Raw genomic sequence first — 17,767 nt, forward strand, 5'->3', positions numbered from 1 at the left:
GGGAGCGCCTGGGGATGCCTGCCCTGGCGGGCTTACTGCTCCAACCCGTAGCTCAATAAAGTGTCAGGAAAGTGTCCTTGGTTAAATCTGGCTTGGTTCTTTACCACCTAGGAGCGTTAAACTAGCTCCCTACTGCCGCCAGCCAAAGGGAAGAGCTGCCTTGACTTGTCAGCACGGAACTGCTGGAGTTGCTTACGAGGGTTTACAGGTTCAAACCCTTCAACCCCAAACTGCAGCTAAATCAGGATTTTGGTGGTGCTCGAGGAAGGGACTGTCCTCTCATTGCCCCTGTAGCAGCTCCTGCACTTGCTGGAGCAGCCGGCTGTCACAGGGCTGCGACCACACTGACCTCGGCTTCTCCAGAAGCCGATGGCTAGCTGATCACGGTGTCAGCCACCCTCTGCTAGAGGAGTTCCTTCTCATCCCAAGATGAGCTCAGATCACCTCTGCGCACAGTGGAAAGGGGGCATACGTTTGAGTCAAGTCGCTGCCTCCATTTTCCAGGTGCAGCCACGGCCACGCGTGGCGCGAGGCCAAGGGGAGAGGCCCCACTGCGCGCTGCAGCCAACACAGCCGTGCCTCTGGAGACAGCCTCGGGCGGGTGCTTGCGGCCGTGCCCCTTTGATTTAATTCCATAAGGCGATTCTGGGGGAGGACACGGGAAGAAGCAGCTGAAATTGCTTCGTCTGTCATTTTCCGTGACTTTATGACAGACACGGAGCTCCCGCCAGCCCTGGAGCTTCTCCTCGCTGCCATTTCCCTCACGCATCCCCAGACGTGTCCCATCAACGTGATTTTCCTCCACCTTACGCTGAAATAAAAACCCAACGGCTTTGAAACGTTCATTAACAACGTTTCAAATAATTTATCAATGACCTCCAGGAGCGGCCCCACGCAGGGGCAGGCGGCTTTTAACAGGGGAAGCGGGTGAGGGACCGGGCGGGCCGCGGAACGCCGCCGCGCCGCCTCCGTTGCCGCCGGACGCGGGGAGCGAGGAGCGGGGCGGGCCCCGGCGCGGTGCTCGGGCGGCGGCGGCGATGTGGGGCGGCACCGGGGCCGTGTGGGGGAGCGGAGGGGCCATATGGGGCAGCCCCGGGGCCGTACGGGGCGGCAGCGGCCCGCTCCGAGCCATCGCCCGCGCCCTGAGGGGCCGGCGGGAGGCGGCCGCGGGCGGTGAGCGGCGGAGGGGCCGCGGCGGGACCCGGGACCCCCGGGGGGCGCTCGGGGTGTGCGGCCGGGGCTGGGGGCGGCTGTGCGGGGTGTGTGAGGGCGAAGCAGGCGTGTGCTGGCAGGGCAGGCCTGGGGAAGGGCTCCGAGAGCGGGCCCTGGGGCGTTTACACGGGTTTCCTCGCCAGTTCGTACAGTGCGGGGGGTGCAACGCGGTGTGCCCTGTTACAAAAGGCAGAACCGGGGCCCTGCTCTGTGCGCGACGTGGGCAGAGTAAATGTGAAATCCTCGCCGGTTGTGGAACGTTTCAGCTGCCCGAAAAGTTCGCCTGCAAAATGTCACCGTGCGGCGTTGGAGAGCTGGGGTGGTGGTGGAGCAGCGTGTGCTGCCCTGTTTAGTGCCCGGGCACGCCTCCCGTAGTACAGTGAGCCAGAGCCTGAGGGTTTGCGCAGTTAATAGCTCAATAAAACCCGTAAAGCGGTCGTCACGATTTCTAGCGAACCACCGGCTTCCTTTTTCTAACACAATCAGTAGGTATTTGAACTGCATAGCGATGAGTGCCACATGTGTGAGTTCTTCTGGAGCAGCGCTGATAAACCAGATTTCTTTGCCTGCGAGCTCTCAGGGCTGACGTTTCCCATCCAGCTGCCGTTCTTCCGTTTATGCAGGTGGCCGTGGTGAGCTGTCTTTTCGGACAGGCCCAAGGGCTACTCTGCAGAAGCATAGTCGCAAAGTACCGCTGGAATCCAGTAGCGCTCTGCCCGTCTCTGTGACTGAAATAAAAAGGAGCATGTAAGTAGTGTGACTAAAACAATTTTACATGACAAGGACTATCCTCTTCAATAATAATTTAGTTTTACTTTGTGACTGTGTCGCTTGAAGTAATTTTTACACGTCACAAATACAAAGTTTGTTAAAGCCTATTTTTGTTTTACAAGGTACTAATTTAAAAATTACAGGTATGCGGCCATCTGTTTTGGAAGATACATTATACATACAGTGAAGAAGATCTGTTTGCTTTTAATCAAGTATAATGAGTCTCTAAAGGACCATGAATTTTATTTTTTTTTCATTGTCTGATTATGCCAGGTTTGGTTTTCCCATCATATTCAGGTATTAATTTCATGATACTCAGCTTTCATTGTTTAGGCTCGCCACGAAGAGACTTCTCAGCACCTCACACTCATCAGTGGATCCAAAGGAGATGAAAAAATTCCAGCTCCTCGCACATAAGTGGTGGGATGAAGAAGGAGACTATTCAGCCCTTCATTCTATGAATGACATTAGAGTGCCATTTATTAGGTATGCTTTTGAAGATAGATGTTTTATAGGTACTCTATCTGTGCGACCTCAAAAAAACACTGAGAATAACAATTACCAATACTTAAGGTAACTCCATATTACATCGATTAAACCACCTTGTATGTTTGGCCTTAATCACATCCCTTTTCTTTCAGAGATACTCTGTTGAACATGAGTAGCAATTATCATCTGGGAAGCCCGCTTTCTGGAATAAAGATTTTGGATGTTGGCTGTGGTGGTGGACTGCTAAGTGAGGTAAGAAGCAGGGCGCTCTGTTTCTCTTGTTAGAAAGCATATGAAGTTTTTTAATTGTTTAACTATTATGCTGTTTAATGTCTAATCCTCAGAGGAGGGGCTTTCTCTTTCATGATAGTTTAGTTGCCAAATGTTCTGAAGTATTCGACAAACAGCACAGACTCCCGAGTTTCTGCAGACTGCTCAGGATTGAGAAGTAACTATTTGCAGTGGCTGTATCCTGTCAGTAGACTTTAGGTAGTTCGTAAATTTAGCATGACAGATTTGGCTGAGTTATTCTGGGAACTTCATCAGCATCTGAAATGAAATGTTGCAAAGGGATCTGAATCTCTCTCTTTTTTATTTTTTATTTTTACCTAATACATTCTGAGCAAAATGCTGTGGTCTTTTGACAGTCTGTCTTTTGACAGCTTTTGACAGGCAAAACTGATCTGCTGCGTGGCCTTCTCAGGCTGAATGACCAGTGAATTTCAGGTTGGAATAACATACATGTGGTCATGTTCTGCAGCCTGTTTCAGTTTCAGAAGAGGTGATGACTGAGGTGTTAACCTATGAGTAAGAAGACACTGGAGAAACTTGAGTGACAGCCAAGTGTGATGCTATCCTAGCAAACATCAGTGTTTAGTTCTCAGCAGTGAGAAAGTACCAGAGATAATCACGCATTAAGTAACCATTAAAAAGATATGAGGATTTATCATTACAGGTGGATGTTAAAGAAAGTAATGACAGTAATTAAATTTGGCATTGTTTTCTCCCCTATGAATACTATGTTGATTTTTCCTCCTTGTCTTTGCTGTATCTGCGGGTAATAGTGAAGATTTGGTGCAACAAAATGAATTCAGAACAGTTCATTCTGAAAAACAATTTGAATGTATATATTTCAGTATATAATTCTGTGTTTGAGAAAATTATTCCCCCCCCCCAAGCACTAAATGTGTTTTCTCCCCTGTAATAAACGTTTAAAACAAAACTGCTGGATCAGCATTCATCGTTCATTGTTGTTTGTCTTGTTCCCAGACAGATGTTCTCTGTGTCGTTTGTGTACATTGCAGAGTTGCTGACACCTTTAAGTAAATTGTTTTCGTGCAGAGAATAAATTCTACTCTGTATTATTAGCCTCTAGGTAGACTGGGAGCTTCAGTTACCGGAATTGATCCTCTGGAGGACAACATTAGAACAGCAGAGCAGCACAAGTCATTTGATCCAGTTCTGGCCAAGAGAATACAGTACAAGGCCAGTTCACTGGAGGAGATTGTGGAAGAGTCTATGGAAACGTTTGATGTAATTGTAGCTTCAGAAGTAGTGGAGCATGTGGCTGACCTTGAAATGTTTATCAAGTGTTGCTCCCAGGTGTTAAAGGTAAGAGAGTTCTTGCTTTCATTATTGGGAATATTTATTCTCTTTTATTATCAAGGCTTTAACTTGAAGCTATGTGAAAGCACCGACATCTGCATTCATTCACCCTGAAGTGCCTGAGGTCTGAATCATGCTCTGTAGGTGCCTCCCGTTCTCCTTGATAATGCCAGTACATCTTCCCGACTTTGGGAACCTGAAGTGGGAAGAAATTTGTTTCCCCAGCTCTGCCTTAAAAAGTGTTAATGACATTGCCTAGTGTTGAAATGTTGCTTTGCATCAAGACCTTAATAAATCCGCATGCATCTGATTTCATCTAGGTAAGAGGAAACATGGCAGTGCTGCTGGTGATCAGTGACTATGGCTCGGACTGCATTTAAAACAACTGTAATAACATTTCTGATTCAGGAGAAGCTCCTGGATTGCTTATAAAGGGTCACAGTTATGCTTAAGAATAGTCAGGTGTTGTTTTATTCCTTCTGATATAATTTAATTTGCAAAGAACGATGGTAGGTCCAGTACACAAGCAGCATTTCTCTAATCTCTCGATGCATCTTTCTGGTCATCAGAAAGAGTATAGATTATTTGAACAAAACCCTTAACTAGTTTTCAGCCTTTTGGCAACATAGAAGTTATCCTTTATTTCTACCAAAAAGTCTCTTAAGTACTTAGAATTCATTTCTGGTTTTGTTTTTTGTCCCTGTAATCATAATAACAAACACTATATTTGTTATAATCAGTCTCAGTCTCATCAGTCCATCAGTCTCTCATAAGTTAAGCAGTGTTGCATGTTTTTGCATGTTTTACTTCAGTTTTAATTAAAAAATAAACCAAAATTATAATAGACATTGTGGAGGCCTTACACCTTTCTTTTATTAATTTCATGGGCAATATTATAAGTGACTGTTATTTTTTTATTTTTTATTTTTTTTTTTGGCAAGGAAAAGGTTTACAGACCATCCAAGACTTCGGTTATGTTAACTTTTTGAGGACTACCAATTGACACTCTTATATTCTTTTTTATTGTATTTGTATGCTTGTAAATACCTGTCGTGGGATGAAATTAGTTCTTACTCTTGCAGCATATAGACTTGGAGATAGACAAGTGTTGTGTTTTAATGCAAGTAAACTTGCAATTTGTCTTCAATTAAATATTCTCCTAACTGAACATTTTAATATTTTAATTAGCCTGAAGGTTCTTTATTCATTACTACAATCAATAAAACACAGTTGTCCTATATCCTGGGAATTGTGGTCGCAGAGAAAATAGTAGGCATCATACCAGAAGGAACGCACGAGTGGGAGAAGTTTGTTCCCCCTGAAGAGCTGCAGCGCCTGCTGGAATCGCGTAAGTACCAGGCCAGGTGATGGGAATGCAGAGAGAGACTCAGGTGCTCACTGGAGAAATGGCAAGGGGATGAGATAGGTGGGGTGATCGCTACCAGCAACACACAGCTTTTCCTGCGTGAGTTGCAGTCTTATGTTAAGTATCACTTCTGGTTTAAAGGCACTGCTGCTTGCTGGCTTTTGCATAAAGTGAATAAATGAAATGGAGTCTTACAAATGCAGAGAATACTCAAAGTCACCATTACAGCTGCCCCGCTGTTTGATAGCCTAAGGGAAAAGGCCAAGCAAGGTTTTCCATCCTGTCCTGATGGCAGGACGTGTGCCCTGAAGTGCTTCATATCCTCCAGGTCTGGCTTCAGAAAATGACGGTGTTGGCACTCCAGAGCTGCTCTGCTGCCACTGCTTTGTTTGTCATCTCCCTGTTGGGAGGAGGTGTTTTTATTTTTGGTTGCTGCTCCATGTTCTTGATTTTACTATGTTACTAAAAGATTTCTTTAAGAATGTGAAGATGAAACCTACCACAAATTCATTAGTCAGTTGTTGACAAACTGTACCGTGCTGATTTGAACAAATAATTGAATTTCTGTGGTTTGATTGCTTTTAAAATAGACAAAGCACTGAGCTGGGAAGAGTTTGCTCATTGCCCTCCTTCTCTGCAGGTGTTTTAAAAACCTCTCACCCAATATTTCACTTTGCTCTAGTTCTCTGTAAAGAACCTGGAGTATGAGTTGAGTTATTCTCTCAGTAAGGATCATGACTAATACCTGTTCACATGCTGGTGGTTCTTTCCATTCTCTCTTCAGAAGGAGAAGCAGGTGCAGTGGAGTGATTTGTTTTGATAGGGTGTTTGTTTGCTGCCTTGTCTCGTGCATCCCCCTGGGACGCAGCACAGTCATGCAGTGAACTGAGAGCTGCTCAGCAGGGAGTGCTAAATCCCTCTGCTTGTGTTGAGTCCTTGATTTTGTTCTTCTGCCTTTCCTGTATTTCCCATTCTAAAGGGAATCTGCAAAACCCTTCCAAAGACTTGCACACATTTTGGTTTTGAAATGTATGGTGTCGATCTGAAGAATGTGTCTGCCTACAGAAAACATTACTGTTCACCAAAACGTGGTGGTGAGGCTGGGGTTCCTAGCAGGCCACTTTGCAGTAGCTCACCATGTAGCGTGGCAGTGGGATGTGGCCTGGCACAGGGCTCCTGCTGCTGCCACCAACAGCAAGGACCAGCTATCACCAGTGCTGCCAGTGGTGATGCTGCTATCACTGCTTCTGGTGGTATTTCAGAATCACAGAACCATCTAGGTTGGAAGAGACCTCCAAGATCACCCAGTCCAACCTCTGACCTAACACTAACAAGTCCTCCACTAAACCATATCGCTAAGCTCTACATCTAAATGTCTTTTAAAGACCCCCAGGGATGGTGACTCAACCACTTCCCTGGGCAGCCCATTCCAATGCCTAACAACCCTTTCGGTAAAGAAGTTCTTCCTAATATCCAACCTAAACCTCCCCTGGCGCAACTTTAAAAACAAGCTTGTGAAGCACTGTCCACAGCTCAGTGGAAGAATTTCAGACTTGCCTTTCTAAAGTGCTTTATGTGGTAGTGACCTAGAATATTTGAAAACCCCAGTTGCTGTATGCCTTCTTACTTTTCTAGATGGCTTCTCAGTTCAGGCTGTGAACGGGATGTTGTACAACCCCCTCACGGGGTCATGGAGCTGGATGGAAAGCACAAGTATTAACTATGCGATGCACGCTGTGAAATCTGGTGCTGAGGGACGGTCAAGCCCAACAGAGTCTCTGTCAGAGATGGAAAGCGAGCAGCGCTCAGCCACAGCTGGCACCAGCGTGTGACCGTCTGAGATGCGTGCTGATGGACTGCCCCAGGAACAGAAAAGGTTTTACACAGATGGACATAATAAAGCCTTTTGTAACAACGAGCTTGCTGTTTGCATTAATAATGCTGACGCTATTTTGGCCAAATATTTTCAGGCAGTCTCAGGAAAAAAACAAGCGCCCATTATCTCAGGAATCGTTTAAGATTGAAATGAGCAAAGCTTTTGAAGAATAAGTATTTTTATGAGAAAGTAGTTTCAAATTAATCTGTCAAGAGCCTCCCTCCGAGCTATTACGTGTGATGGTGTTTGTGTGTGATCTGAGGAAAACCCAGATCTCCAGAGAATGATAGCTTAAGTGTAGAGTGAGTTTGAAAACACAGTGTATGAGAACTGAAATGCTTTATGTATATCTGTTACACAACTGAGTCAGTTAAAATATACAAAACACTTCAAAAAACATAAATGCCACTCGTTTCCATATTATGCTTTCTCCCTGAGAGGGAAAAGATAAAGAGAGCAGCAAACCTTTTCTGTCGGGTCATGCTATTTCTGCAGTTGATGTGAGCTGACTGCAGTGGAAGAAGAATCTCCTAGCCCAGAATGCCTCGTTGTCAGAAGTCTTACCACCATAAAGGTGCTTCGTCTGTGCCTGTTGTTTCAACTTTCTTCTTCTACCTGAATAAAAGGAGCAACCAGAGCTTTATGCTTGAAAAATGACACATTAGCACTCTATCCTAGAGTTGCAATGCCATACCTAGTCAGATATTAAGTCCTGGTGCCAGGGTAAGGGAAAGTGTTAATCTGCTCTGAAATAGGACTTTCTAAATAAAATATGTGTGTTTATGGTTGTATCTCTTTCCTTCTCTCTCTTTCTCTCAGCTTGTATGCAGGTAGAGAGGTGGGCTGGCCGTGCTTTTCTAACTTTCAGTTTGCAGGGATGAAAACTAAGCTTTTTTTCTGTTACTCAGGCATTCCTACTGTGGTAGAGGCTTGGTGGGCTAAATAACACATCTGCATTATTGCTGTTTTGCTGCATGATACCTTGAAATCAATGTTTCATGATGGATCTGATGATGTACATAATGTAGTTAATTGATAATGTAAGTAATAGCATTCATAGATACAAATACTGAGAAGGATTCTCTAGCATGAACTTTTCTATGACAGTAAATTTTGTTTTGTAATACCTGAGCGATAGTTTGGCTTTTGGTAAGAAAAATTCCTAAGTTCAGTGATGGAGAAGGCACTATGTCGATAAGGAAATTGTTCCAAAAGTTCGTCAGTTGAAATGGTTTAACCTCAGATTCTAGCCAGTGATGTCCTAACACCTTCATTTTTTTTTTTTTTAGGTTAAGGACCTCTGCTGTCAGCTTTTTTTTTTTTTGTAAATGCAGTTGGTGTAGTTTTGAGTCAAGTCATCCCTTAATCTCAGTCTATTTATTCAAGAGAACATTATCTCTACAGCTAATACTGCCACAGTGTAAGTTTCTGAATTTGTATAAAATTTTGTAGTAAGCACCTGAATCCATTCCAGTTTTTGCTCTGCCTTTTTGTAGCGTGACAGTGGAGATGGATGCAGTATGTGAGCTGTCTGCAGGAGTAACTCATTCTGCTTCTGCCTGACCTTATTCTTTTGCATAGGAGTCTTTGCTCCCTTGGTCACGTGTGCGAAGTAGGGCATAGTGTTTGGGAGACAAGTGACACTGGGAAAAACGTGAAGCCACAGCAGATAACTAGCGGGCTTTGTTCCTAACTGTGTGTTTAGGCATTTTAAACTGTGTGGTTTGAGTTCCCCGTGCCAAGTAACCAACTTCAGTCTATATGACAACTATTTGACTTTCAAATCTCATCAACAGTGAATTGAAATAATACCCGAAAAGCACTGAGACCTGGACAGTTTTCTGCAGGAGCCCACTGGAAACATTCCCCAAGAGAAATAATACCCCACTTGCCTGCTTGCTTTGAAACCAATCAGGTAAAATATGATTAAAGTAGTTAAAACTGGGATAGAGCAGCTGATTCTAGCGTGCTTTAAAAGTCTTAAATCCAAATATTTATGTAAGCAGCTGTTATCCTGTCTTTCTCATCCTTGCTTGTTGCTTACTTGTATTTATCGTTAAGCTGTGAACTGCCTGGGGAAGGAACTGGTTTTGTTTGTTTTGACTGGTATTTCTATTGTGTCTAGCACAAAAAGCCCTTGATACTGCTTGGGTTCTCTGCCCAGGCTCACAGAAGAGCTCATGTACCTAATTAACAGTGGCTGGCATTTAAGCAACAGGCACATGGGCCTGATTGTCCATGGATCCTCCTGTTGATGAAAACCTTAGCACGGACGCTGCTGCTGCTACATGTGTGTAGGAGCCCTGCCAACATAGGAGAGCTTAGTGGGTAGTGTGGGCTGCTTGAACGGGTCTCTGTAACCATGGCATCTCTCCAAATGTCCCCATGTGTCCCGTCCTTGTGGTGGTTTCACCCTGAGGGGCACCTCAGGTTCGACATGCCCCTCTCTCACCCCACCTCAAAAGATCAGGGGGAGAAAACATGATGAAAAAAGTCTTGTGGGTTGGGATAAGGACAGGAACATCCCTCAACAATTACCATCACAGACAAAACAGACTCGGCATAAGGGAGATTGATGTAATTTATTGCCTATCACTAGCAGGCTAGAACAGTAAGAAAACAGAAGCAAACTAAAAACACCTTCCCACCCTCCATCCACCCTCTTCCACCTCCTCCCCTGAGCAGCACAGGGGCTGTGGTCAGTCCTTAACACTCATCTCTGCTGCTCCCTCACGGTCCCTCTCTGCCCCTGCTCCCCGTGGGGTCCCTCCCACGGGATGCCGTCCTTCCCGAACTGAGCCTGCGGGGGCTGCCCACAGGCAGCAGCTCTTCAAGAACTGCTCCCACACGGCTCCGTACCACGGGGTCCATCCCCCAGGAGCAAACTGCTCCAGCACGGGTCCCCCACGGGCGGCAGCTCCCCCCAGACCCCCTGCTCCTGCGTGGGCTCCTCTCCACGGGCTGCAGCTCCGGCCCGGGGCCTGCTCCTGCGGGGGCTCTCCATGGGCCGCAGCCTCCTCCAGGCCACCTCCACCTGCTCCACCGGGGGCTCCTCCACGGGCTGCAGCGTGGAGATCTGCTCCGTGTGGGACCCATGGGCTGCAGGGGGACAGCCTGCTCCACCAGGGGCCTCTCCACAGGCCGCAGGGGAACTGCTGCTGCCTGCCTGGAGCACCTCCTGCCCTCCTGCTGCACTGACCTTGGGGGCTGCAGGGCTGGTGCTCACTCCTGTCTCCCAGCTGCTGTTGTGCTGCAGTTCTTTCCCCTTCCTTCAATCTGCTCTCCCAGAGGCCCAACCAGTGTCACTCCCTGGCTCGGCTCTGGCCAGCAGCAGGTCCCTTGGGAGCCGTCTGGAGCTGGCTCTGATCTGACATGGGGCAGCTGCTGGGCTCTGCTCACAGAGGCCACCTCTGTAGCCCTCCACTACCAAATCCTTGCCACGTAAACCCAGCATAATCCTCAGTCCTCAATTTTTCTCTCCTGGTAGAAAATCCTAATGATATTCTGGCTGTATTTTATCCCTTTGGTTAAAGCAACCTATTTCTAAGCTAGGAAGTAAATGATTGCACTAGAGATAACTCTAGTATGATATAAAATACTGCAAGGATATCTTATTCATTGCTTTTTCTTTTTTCTTTTCAAAAAAAGATCCTTGACTAAAAAAATAAAATCCTTGCTTTATTCGTAATTGTGCATCCTGACACAAAATAATCAAGTTCAATACTACGCACTGAACATGTACTACCTATTCATGCTGGTTAAACTTTTTTCCTTAAAATTTGTGATTGGAAACATTTAATGCTTCTCTTAGCCTGGTTGCTGTGGAAATTTAGTAGGTGCTATTGAAGTGGACAGGAATTAAATCAAATAAATTTGCAAATCTTTGGCTTTCATTTTGCAAGTTGTTCATGAGTAAGGAGCCATAGCTCTGAAGCTTACAAGAATAGCAGTAGTAGGGCATAAAAAATAATACTAATAAAAGGCATATAGCACCAGGTAGACACCTGGGACTAGGGGTAAGGCAAGAGCGATTCTTGCCTTGAGATTGGGAAAAACGTCAAATTTGGGGCTTTCTCTTTTTCAGCTTCTGTTTTATTTCTGGTTGTTAACCCTTGACTCTCCTGTTCCCAGCTATTTATTTCTACAACACAGCAAATCAGAGCAAGGAGCTGAGCTGGTTAAAAGGTGCGACAGAGCAAGCTCTGTTCTGGCTGGTGTCAGCTGCTCTCCCTCCTCAGTCCACACAGTAGCACCTCATTGCTGAGTCTGATGCTTGTCCGAGTTGTCTGTGCACTGACTTTTTTTGTTGTTTTTCGTCTTTTTGGGGGGGGGCAGTGGTGGTTCTGCTGTTTATTGAGCTGAATGTTCCCGCTGTCGAGCACCAGCTGGGGTAATGGGAGCACGTGGCCAGGGCTGCGGCACAACGGCCCCTCGAGTGGCAGTAAGCTTTTAGCAAGCTCGGTTTCCCTTGTGGAAGTGCGCTTTCAGATAATAATTGCAACATTAATTGCCCTCCAGCCTAATCTGAGTCATATGAGATCCTTAAAGAGATTTGCCTTTAATTTCCTTTTTAAATAAAAACAGAACCTGAAGTTTGCACGATGCTTTATTATGCTGTCTAATTGCCCATTGTTCCCTTGTGGCCAAGTGACTTTTCCTGACCATTTTAACAGCACTTTAAAATTTCTTTACATGTGTTTTCACAAGCACCCTGTGTCTGTTCCCTAGGGAATGGAAAAGAAGAGGTAGAAACTAGTTGGAACAGAAAAGCGTAGTGGCTGTGAGTGGAAATAAGAATAGAGACTATCTTGTAGAATGTTTTTCTGAAAACGGCTTCTGAAGTTCTTTCATTATGTTGAAATCTCAGCTTTAATTAAAAGAGAGAGAAAAAAGAGCTTTTTCCACATACTTCCAAGAAATACTTGAAATGAATAATTGCATACAGTCTAGAGGTTCAAAAGCCAATAGGCCCAGCTTCTATAATTAACTGGTCTGATGAAGCAGGCTGGAGGAGAAAGACAGACAGAACACGAGCCACCCTGTGAGTGTTGCTAACGTAGCTGCGGTGATTTGAGAGGAACCCAGGAGCACCTGGACTGCAGGACAGCACTGAAGAGCCGAAACCATAGAGGGAAGAACAGCGACTGCTGGAAGAGGAATGTGGTTCTGGGAAGCAACTGCAGTGTGAAACTACGTGGGGCAGCCAGCTTCAGCTGTGCCTTGCAAGAGGAACTATGGATGGTTGGGAGAGTGCCTCTTTGTCAGATTACAGCGCAACAGGTCCTGTATTCACAGCCTGCCACGTGTTTGTGAATTAACCCCAGGTGCCTTGTACCAAATACCTATGTCCTTTCTGAGTTCCTGGAAAGGAAAAGCGGGCTCCTCTAGCTTCAAACTGAGTATTGGTCACCCGTTGCTCGTGAGGAGCTGCCAGCTCCCTCATTCATGGGAAGACTACCGAGAGGCAGAGCCTGCCGCCCCCATCTTCCCATGTCTCGCTGTTTCCCGTCAGTGTAGCCCACAAGTGCACAGCTCAGAGTAAGCAGGCATGGTGTGCCCGTCTCACAGGCAGGCGAGCTGAGGCACGGAGCTGTGCGTGGCTGTGGGCACCTCGCTGGAGCTGGCAGCGGAGCAGCACTCAGGCTCACGGCCTTCGGCGCAGGGCTCGCTGTGCCAAACAGCGCAGCAAGGGAGCAGCAACGTTTAGTACGCAATTATCCTTCAGCATCGCTAAAGCAGGCTTTGCGGTTTGCTGCCTTCTGCGCTGTCTCAGAATAACTTTCTGTTTTTCCAACCTACTGTGAATTTTATTGCATTGTCTCCTGCTTCGCGATGGGATAAGTGACCAAAAAATCGTTCCATTATGTAACGCATGTCTTGCCATCGTAACCACATATCTTTTCCTAGCTCCCCTCCAATGGAAGGTAGGACATTGCTTTACAACCCTTTCAAAAACAATTAATTCTGCTTGGACTGAAGACTTACATAAATTTGAATACAAATAACATTATTTTCAGATGATGTTTTCAACCTGTATTTCCCCTGTTTCCCCCAGGCTGTAGGATAAAACTAATCATTTAATATTCTAGCTAACAGTACACCTTTGTATTGACATACTCAGGCCCCATTTGCTTGAAGCAATATGATGTCATGTTTTAATCTAGCCTGAAGGGCTGGGGCATCATCCAGGATGTAAAATCACCTGACCCGTCTTGGCTTGTCCATACATTAATTGCACAGCCACCTCTGCTGATGACATCAGCACATTAGGAATTCAGGATATACACTTTGATCTGCATTTTATCGTGCTTTTATTCCCACATGGAGTCACTCCAGTGATGTAATCAATACTCACTTTTTCTAAAAAATACATTTTTTTTCTGCTTAAAAGGATTGTGAAGACCATTAGTGTTCCATTAATAAATTTGAAACCTCTCTTGTGTCCTCATGGGTTGGGCAAACTGAAAAAAAAACCTGAAACAATTGAGAGATTAAAACACTAATATTGCCTTGAAATAAAGTAATTGCATTATAAGAACTTATAATACCAGAAGATACAGAAGAAGATTTGATGTGTTTATTGTCCTGAATTAGAATAAGCACATACAATCTGAAGACATAAACATGAAAGTAAACAATAAAATAAAAATAAGACTTGAAAAAAATGTGTTCACACCACATACATAACTGTGAAAGAGTGAGTAATGAATAACAGCATGCTGGATTTCAGTCCATTCTTTTTATTGATTATCAGCACTATAGAACATACAAGAAACTTCCACAGAGGCACGTCTGTCAGGAGACTGACCCCGAACGCCCTGTGGAAAGGGCAGCCCTGGCTCTGGAGCCTGGGGCTTACCGCCCAGCTTTGCCTTCCCGCTGTTGGACAGTCACGACTCGGTGCCTTTCTACCCTTGTCCCCCCCCTCCAAATCCAAAGGGGGTCCCCCAGGGATGTTAAAAACCAACAAACCCTGGTATTGTTCTTTCTAAGTGAAGCCATGGCGTATTTCCTCAGAACACCAGAGGAAGGTGCCCCGTGTTGACCAGCTCCCTCCCCCAGAACAGCATTTCTCTGTACACCCCCGCGAGGAGACGTCCTGCCAAAGCTTCCTGCAGAAGGTGTCCGCCAGGGGGAAATGCACGTGGAGGATGAGGTCCAGCTCACACCGCCACGGCTGCTGCCAAAGTGCTCCGGAGACAGCCTGTTTTTTCCTTCTGCGGAGGAAGGATGAGATGCCAGGTAAACATAGGTGCCAACGTGGCTGGAGCTGCAGTCAGGTGAGGTGGTGGTCTCCCAGGAGAGGACAACGGAGGGAGGGAGCTACGTGGGCTGAAGGACCTCACGGTGGGTGCAGGAAGACATTTCAAACGGCCCGCCTAGGCAGGACAGCACTCCTGTGCAGGCTGTGCAGCACCTCTCTTATTGTATCTTACCTGTTGGTAAGGGGAAAGCTTCTGCCTGCAGTGCTGTTCGACGAGCAACCACTTCCAGAACCAAATTCATAATAAACCACAGCCCTGCTGTCTGCTCTGGTGCCCATCAGTTCACTCCCAGGGGATGCAGACAGTAAGTCAGTGGCTCTGCCGCTGTCTCTTCCATCTGTCTTTATTTCTAGAGCTCCTGGGACACGAAAGAACAGCCTTGGCCTCAGGGACGGAGCCTCTGAAGTGGGCTCTCCTCCTCCCTTTGCCATCCCTGCTAATTCTCTGCTTGCCAGCAGCTGGGAGCTGATTTGCAGACAAATGTGCTGCGCTGAAACGACCTGGTCGTTTCAAACGCGCTGGTCAGATGTGCTGCTCACGGCTCCTGTCACCTTGCCCTGGACAGGCAGGGTGTGCATTCGCTAGGGGTACGTCGCTCTGTTCTGCAGGGTGTGCAGCAGCTAGCGCTTACGGCAGTGAGCTGCCAGCCTGAGCATTTCCATCTGCAGAAAGCAGGAGGTTTCATGTACAAACTTTTTTTTTTTTTTTTCCTAAAGCAAGGAACACTGAGTTATTTTCATCATCTGGGGCAGTCCCGTGGTGTGAGTCACCTCCAAAAGTGGCTTCGTTTATCAGGAGGTGCGAGGGAAACTCTGAGATTTAACATATAGGTATAGCAGAGAAGAAGTAGTTTAGATTCTGGATGTTTTGCATCTTCTCTTTATCTGTAGGCTTGCATTTAATTAAAGTTATCATTAACCCCTTTTTTACATCCAAACTGAGATGCACCATGAACATTTTGCAGCTATACCTTGGCTATTTTTACCTGAATAATTAAAGAGATGTGTATATGAAACTCAAGCTGCCCAGTGATCATTAATATTACAACAAAACAAATCCTGGCAGCAACCAGCGGCTGTTTCAAAAGGAACTCAGAGAGCCTGCCGGCTATGACAAGCCCCTTTTCACCCTCTCTTAAACTCAGCCCTCACCACAAAACCCGATCAGATGTCTTCTGCAGGCAAGGGCTTGGTAAACGGGCAGTGTCAAGCAGAACAAAAGCATCTCCACATCACTTGAGCCTTCCCAGAGGATGCTCTGCCAGCACAAAAAATGGGAGGCCATACCTGCGCAGCAGTGACACCACTTTGGCTGGGGACACCAGGTAACCCCACGTTGGCACCCCACAGTGGTTTCGCTATGGGCAGAGCATCCCTGGGCAGCATTTGCAGGAGAATTTCCTCCACGTGCCCCAAGAGCAGGATGATTGCTCAACACCACGTAGCCTCGGGAATAAGCAGAAAAACAATCTGTACAAGTTAATGGAGCTGTTAAAAGCTCCACTTTGCCCAAGCTCTGGCCACTGGGAAGAAAGAGAGGGTAGGAGCCGTGGGCATTACTGATGTGGGAGATGAGCAGCAAACGGGTGGCCCTGTTTCTTACAGCTCTGGGGGAGATGTGGCGAGAGAAGCTCTGCTCTCCAAAACCGACCAGCAGCATTAGAGGACAGAAAACCTGAGGGCAAGGCATTCCACAATACCTGATTTTGAGAAGGGTGGTGAGGTCTCAGGCACCAGACACACAGGGCAGCTGCTGGGGATGTGGCTCTGTGCAAAGCCTGTATGGGCTGGATGCCTGCCGCAGCTCCACGGGCAGCCCACCATATTCACCATGGATGGGTTTTAAGAGGTACAGGGAACCCAGAGGCACCACAGGAAAAAACCAGTACTGTAATGAAGAATAATTTTTCACCAATGCACAGCATGTGGTAATGCTCATGCCTTAACTAGTGCCTCCCTGCCCCCAAGTGAAACAGCAGACTTCAGGATACTGGTGGAGGAAAACTTTGTCTTGCTATGTAACAAAGTAGGCTTAGATTTACGTTAACTGGAAAAATCTGCTTGCTTTATTCTATTAGTCTCTCTTCCTTTAGAACAGACTACTGATAAATGGACACTTTTACATATTAGATCTTGTTTTGCCCTGCGTGATGTATCACTGCTCAACACTGCACTGCTGTTGGTGTGGGTTTGCAGCCATACAGACACGTGGGTGCACCACTAATTGTTCTGATTTTTCTCACTCCAAAACCTGAGACAATCGCAGAATCATAGAATTGACATGGTGGTTACATGTACACCACTGAAATGTCAGCAAAGGCAGGAGCTGGAGTATCCACACAAAGCACTGACCTTCTGAGCATGAACTGCAGTGATGCTTCTTTCAAAGCACCGGGACCCCTTACCTTGTCCAGGGCAGCACCGAGGGGTGAAGGATTTAATGCCTCCTTCCCACTGCCCTCTCCCTCACAGCTCGTTGCCACTTGTGCTGACACTGATCCAAAACACAGATTTTAGGAGAGCTCAATTGCCTCTGAAAGTGCAGCAGCTGCCATGTGGATGCCCAAGGCCTTTCCCTGCCCTCCCAGAAGCTCAGATCCCATCTGTAATTGGATCGCTCTTACCTGCACCACAGCAAGCAGTTCCCTTGCAGCAGCAAAAGCTGAGACTGGCTACCAACCTGCAAGAGTCCAGATTTATTGGGCTATCTGCCACTTGAAACAAATCCTCCGCCTGAGATTTGCAGGTGCTGTAGTAGAGAAAAGAGCTTTCCTTCTTTGCCTCTTCTCTGCCCTAACAAAACTCATGCTGCCAATGATCGACTGTGGCATGAAACTGCTCCCGCTCTCACTTCCCACTCGTACTTTGCAATTAGTGCATCGTCTGTAGTGCAGGTAGGCCCCAGAGCTGTGAAGAAGGTGCTCTGACACCAGCTCACTAAGAATTAGGGCCAAGGAGTGCAGCAGGGTTTGGAGGGAGCACCTGGTGTGTGGAGTGAGGTTTGCTGAGTCCCTTGGGATCTCTCTGCTCCTGTTAATTGTTGAGAGGGGGGTGTCAGCATGGGCAGGCACTCTGTGTCAGACGTGGGGCTCTGTGACCTCTGGCTGCTGAACACCAGTAAACAATAACCCAAAAGTGGGAAATAAAAGGAAAATCTGCAAGGAGCTACTGCAGGGAAGTGTCC

General features: G+C 46.6%; 1 protein-coding gene across 1 annotated transcript; it reads left to right on the forward strand.

The window, feature by feature from the left end:
* Positions 1 to 939: 939 nt before the first annotated feature.
* Positions 940 to 8,110, forward strand: COQ3 (coenzyme Q3, methyltransferase). The gene is made up of 7 exons (XM_048066679.2): positions 940 to 1,173; positions 1,836 to 1,959; positions 2,317 to 2,469; positions 2,625 to 2,724; positions 3,841 to 4,083; positions 5,266 to 5,425; positions 7,079 to 8,110. The coding sequence occupies exons 1-7, from the start codon at positions 1,038 to 1,040 to the stop codon at positions 7,273 to 7,275; spliced, it is 1,113 nt and encodes a 370-aa protein (XP_047922636.1). The 5' UTR covers positions 940 to 1,037; the 3' UTR covers positions 7,276 to 8,110.
* The last annotated feature ends 9,657 nt before the right edge of the window (positions 8,111 to 17,767 follow it).

The sequence above is a fragment of the Anser cygnoides genome, chromosome 3, assembly GCF_040182565.1.
Source record: "Anser cygnoides isolate HZ-2024a breed goose chromosome 3, Taihu_goose_T2T_genome, whole genome shotgun sequence".
NCBI lineage: Eukaryota > Metazoa > Chordata > Aves > Anseriformes > Anatidae > Anser > Anser cygnoides.

Excerpts from the sequence above, each read along its gene's own strand:
- COQ3 (XM_048066679.2), top strand. The coding sequence starts at position 1,038 with ATGTGGGGCGGCACCGGGGCCGTGTGGGGGAGCGGAGGGGCCATATGG. Across the intron at positions 1,960-2,316 it reads ACTGAAATAAAAAGGAGCAT|GCTCGCCACGAAGAGACTTC; the intron begins GTAAGTAGTGTG and ends TTCATTGTTTAG. Across the intron at positions 5,426-7,078 it reads GCAGCGCCTGCTGGAATCGC|ATGGCTTCTCAGTTCAGGCT; the intron begins GTAAGTACCAGG and ends TTACTTTTCTAG.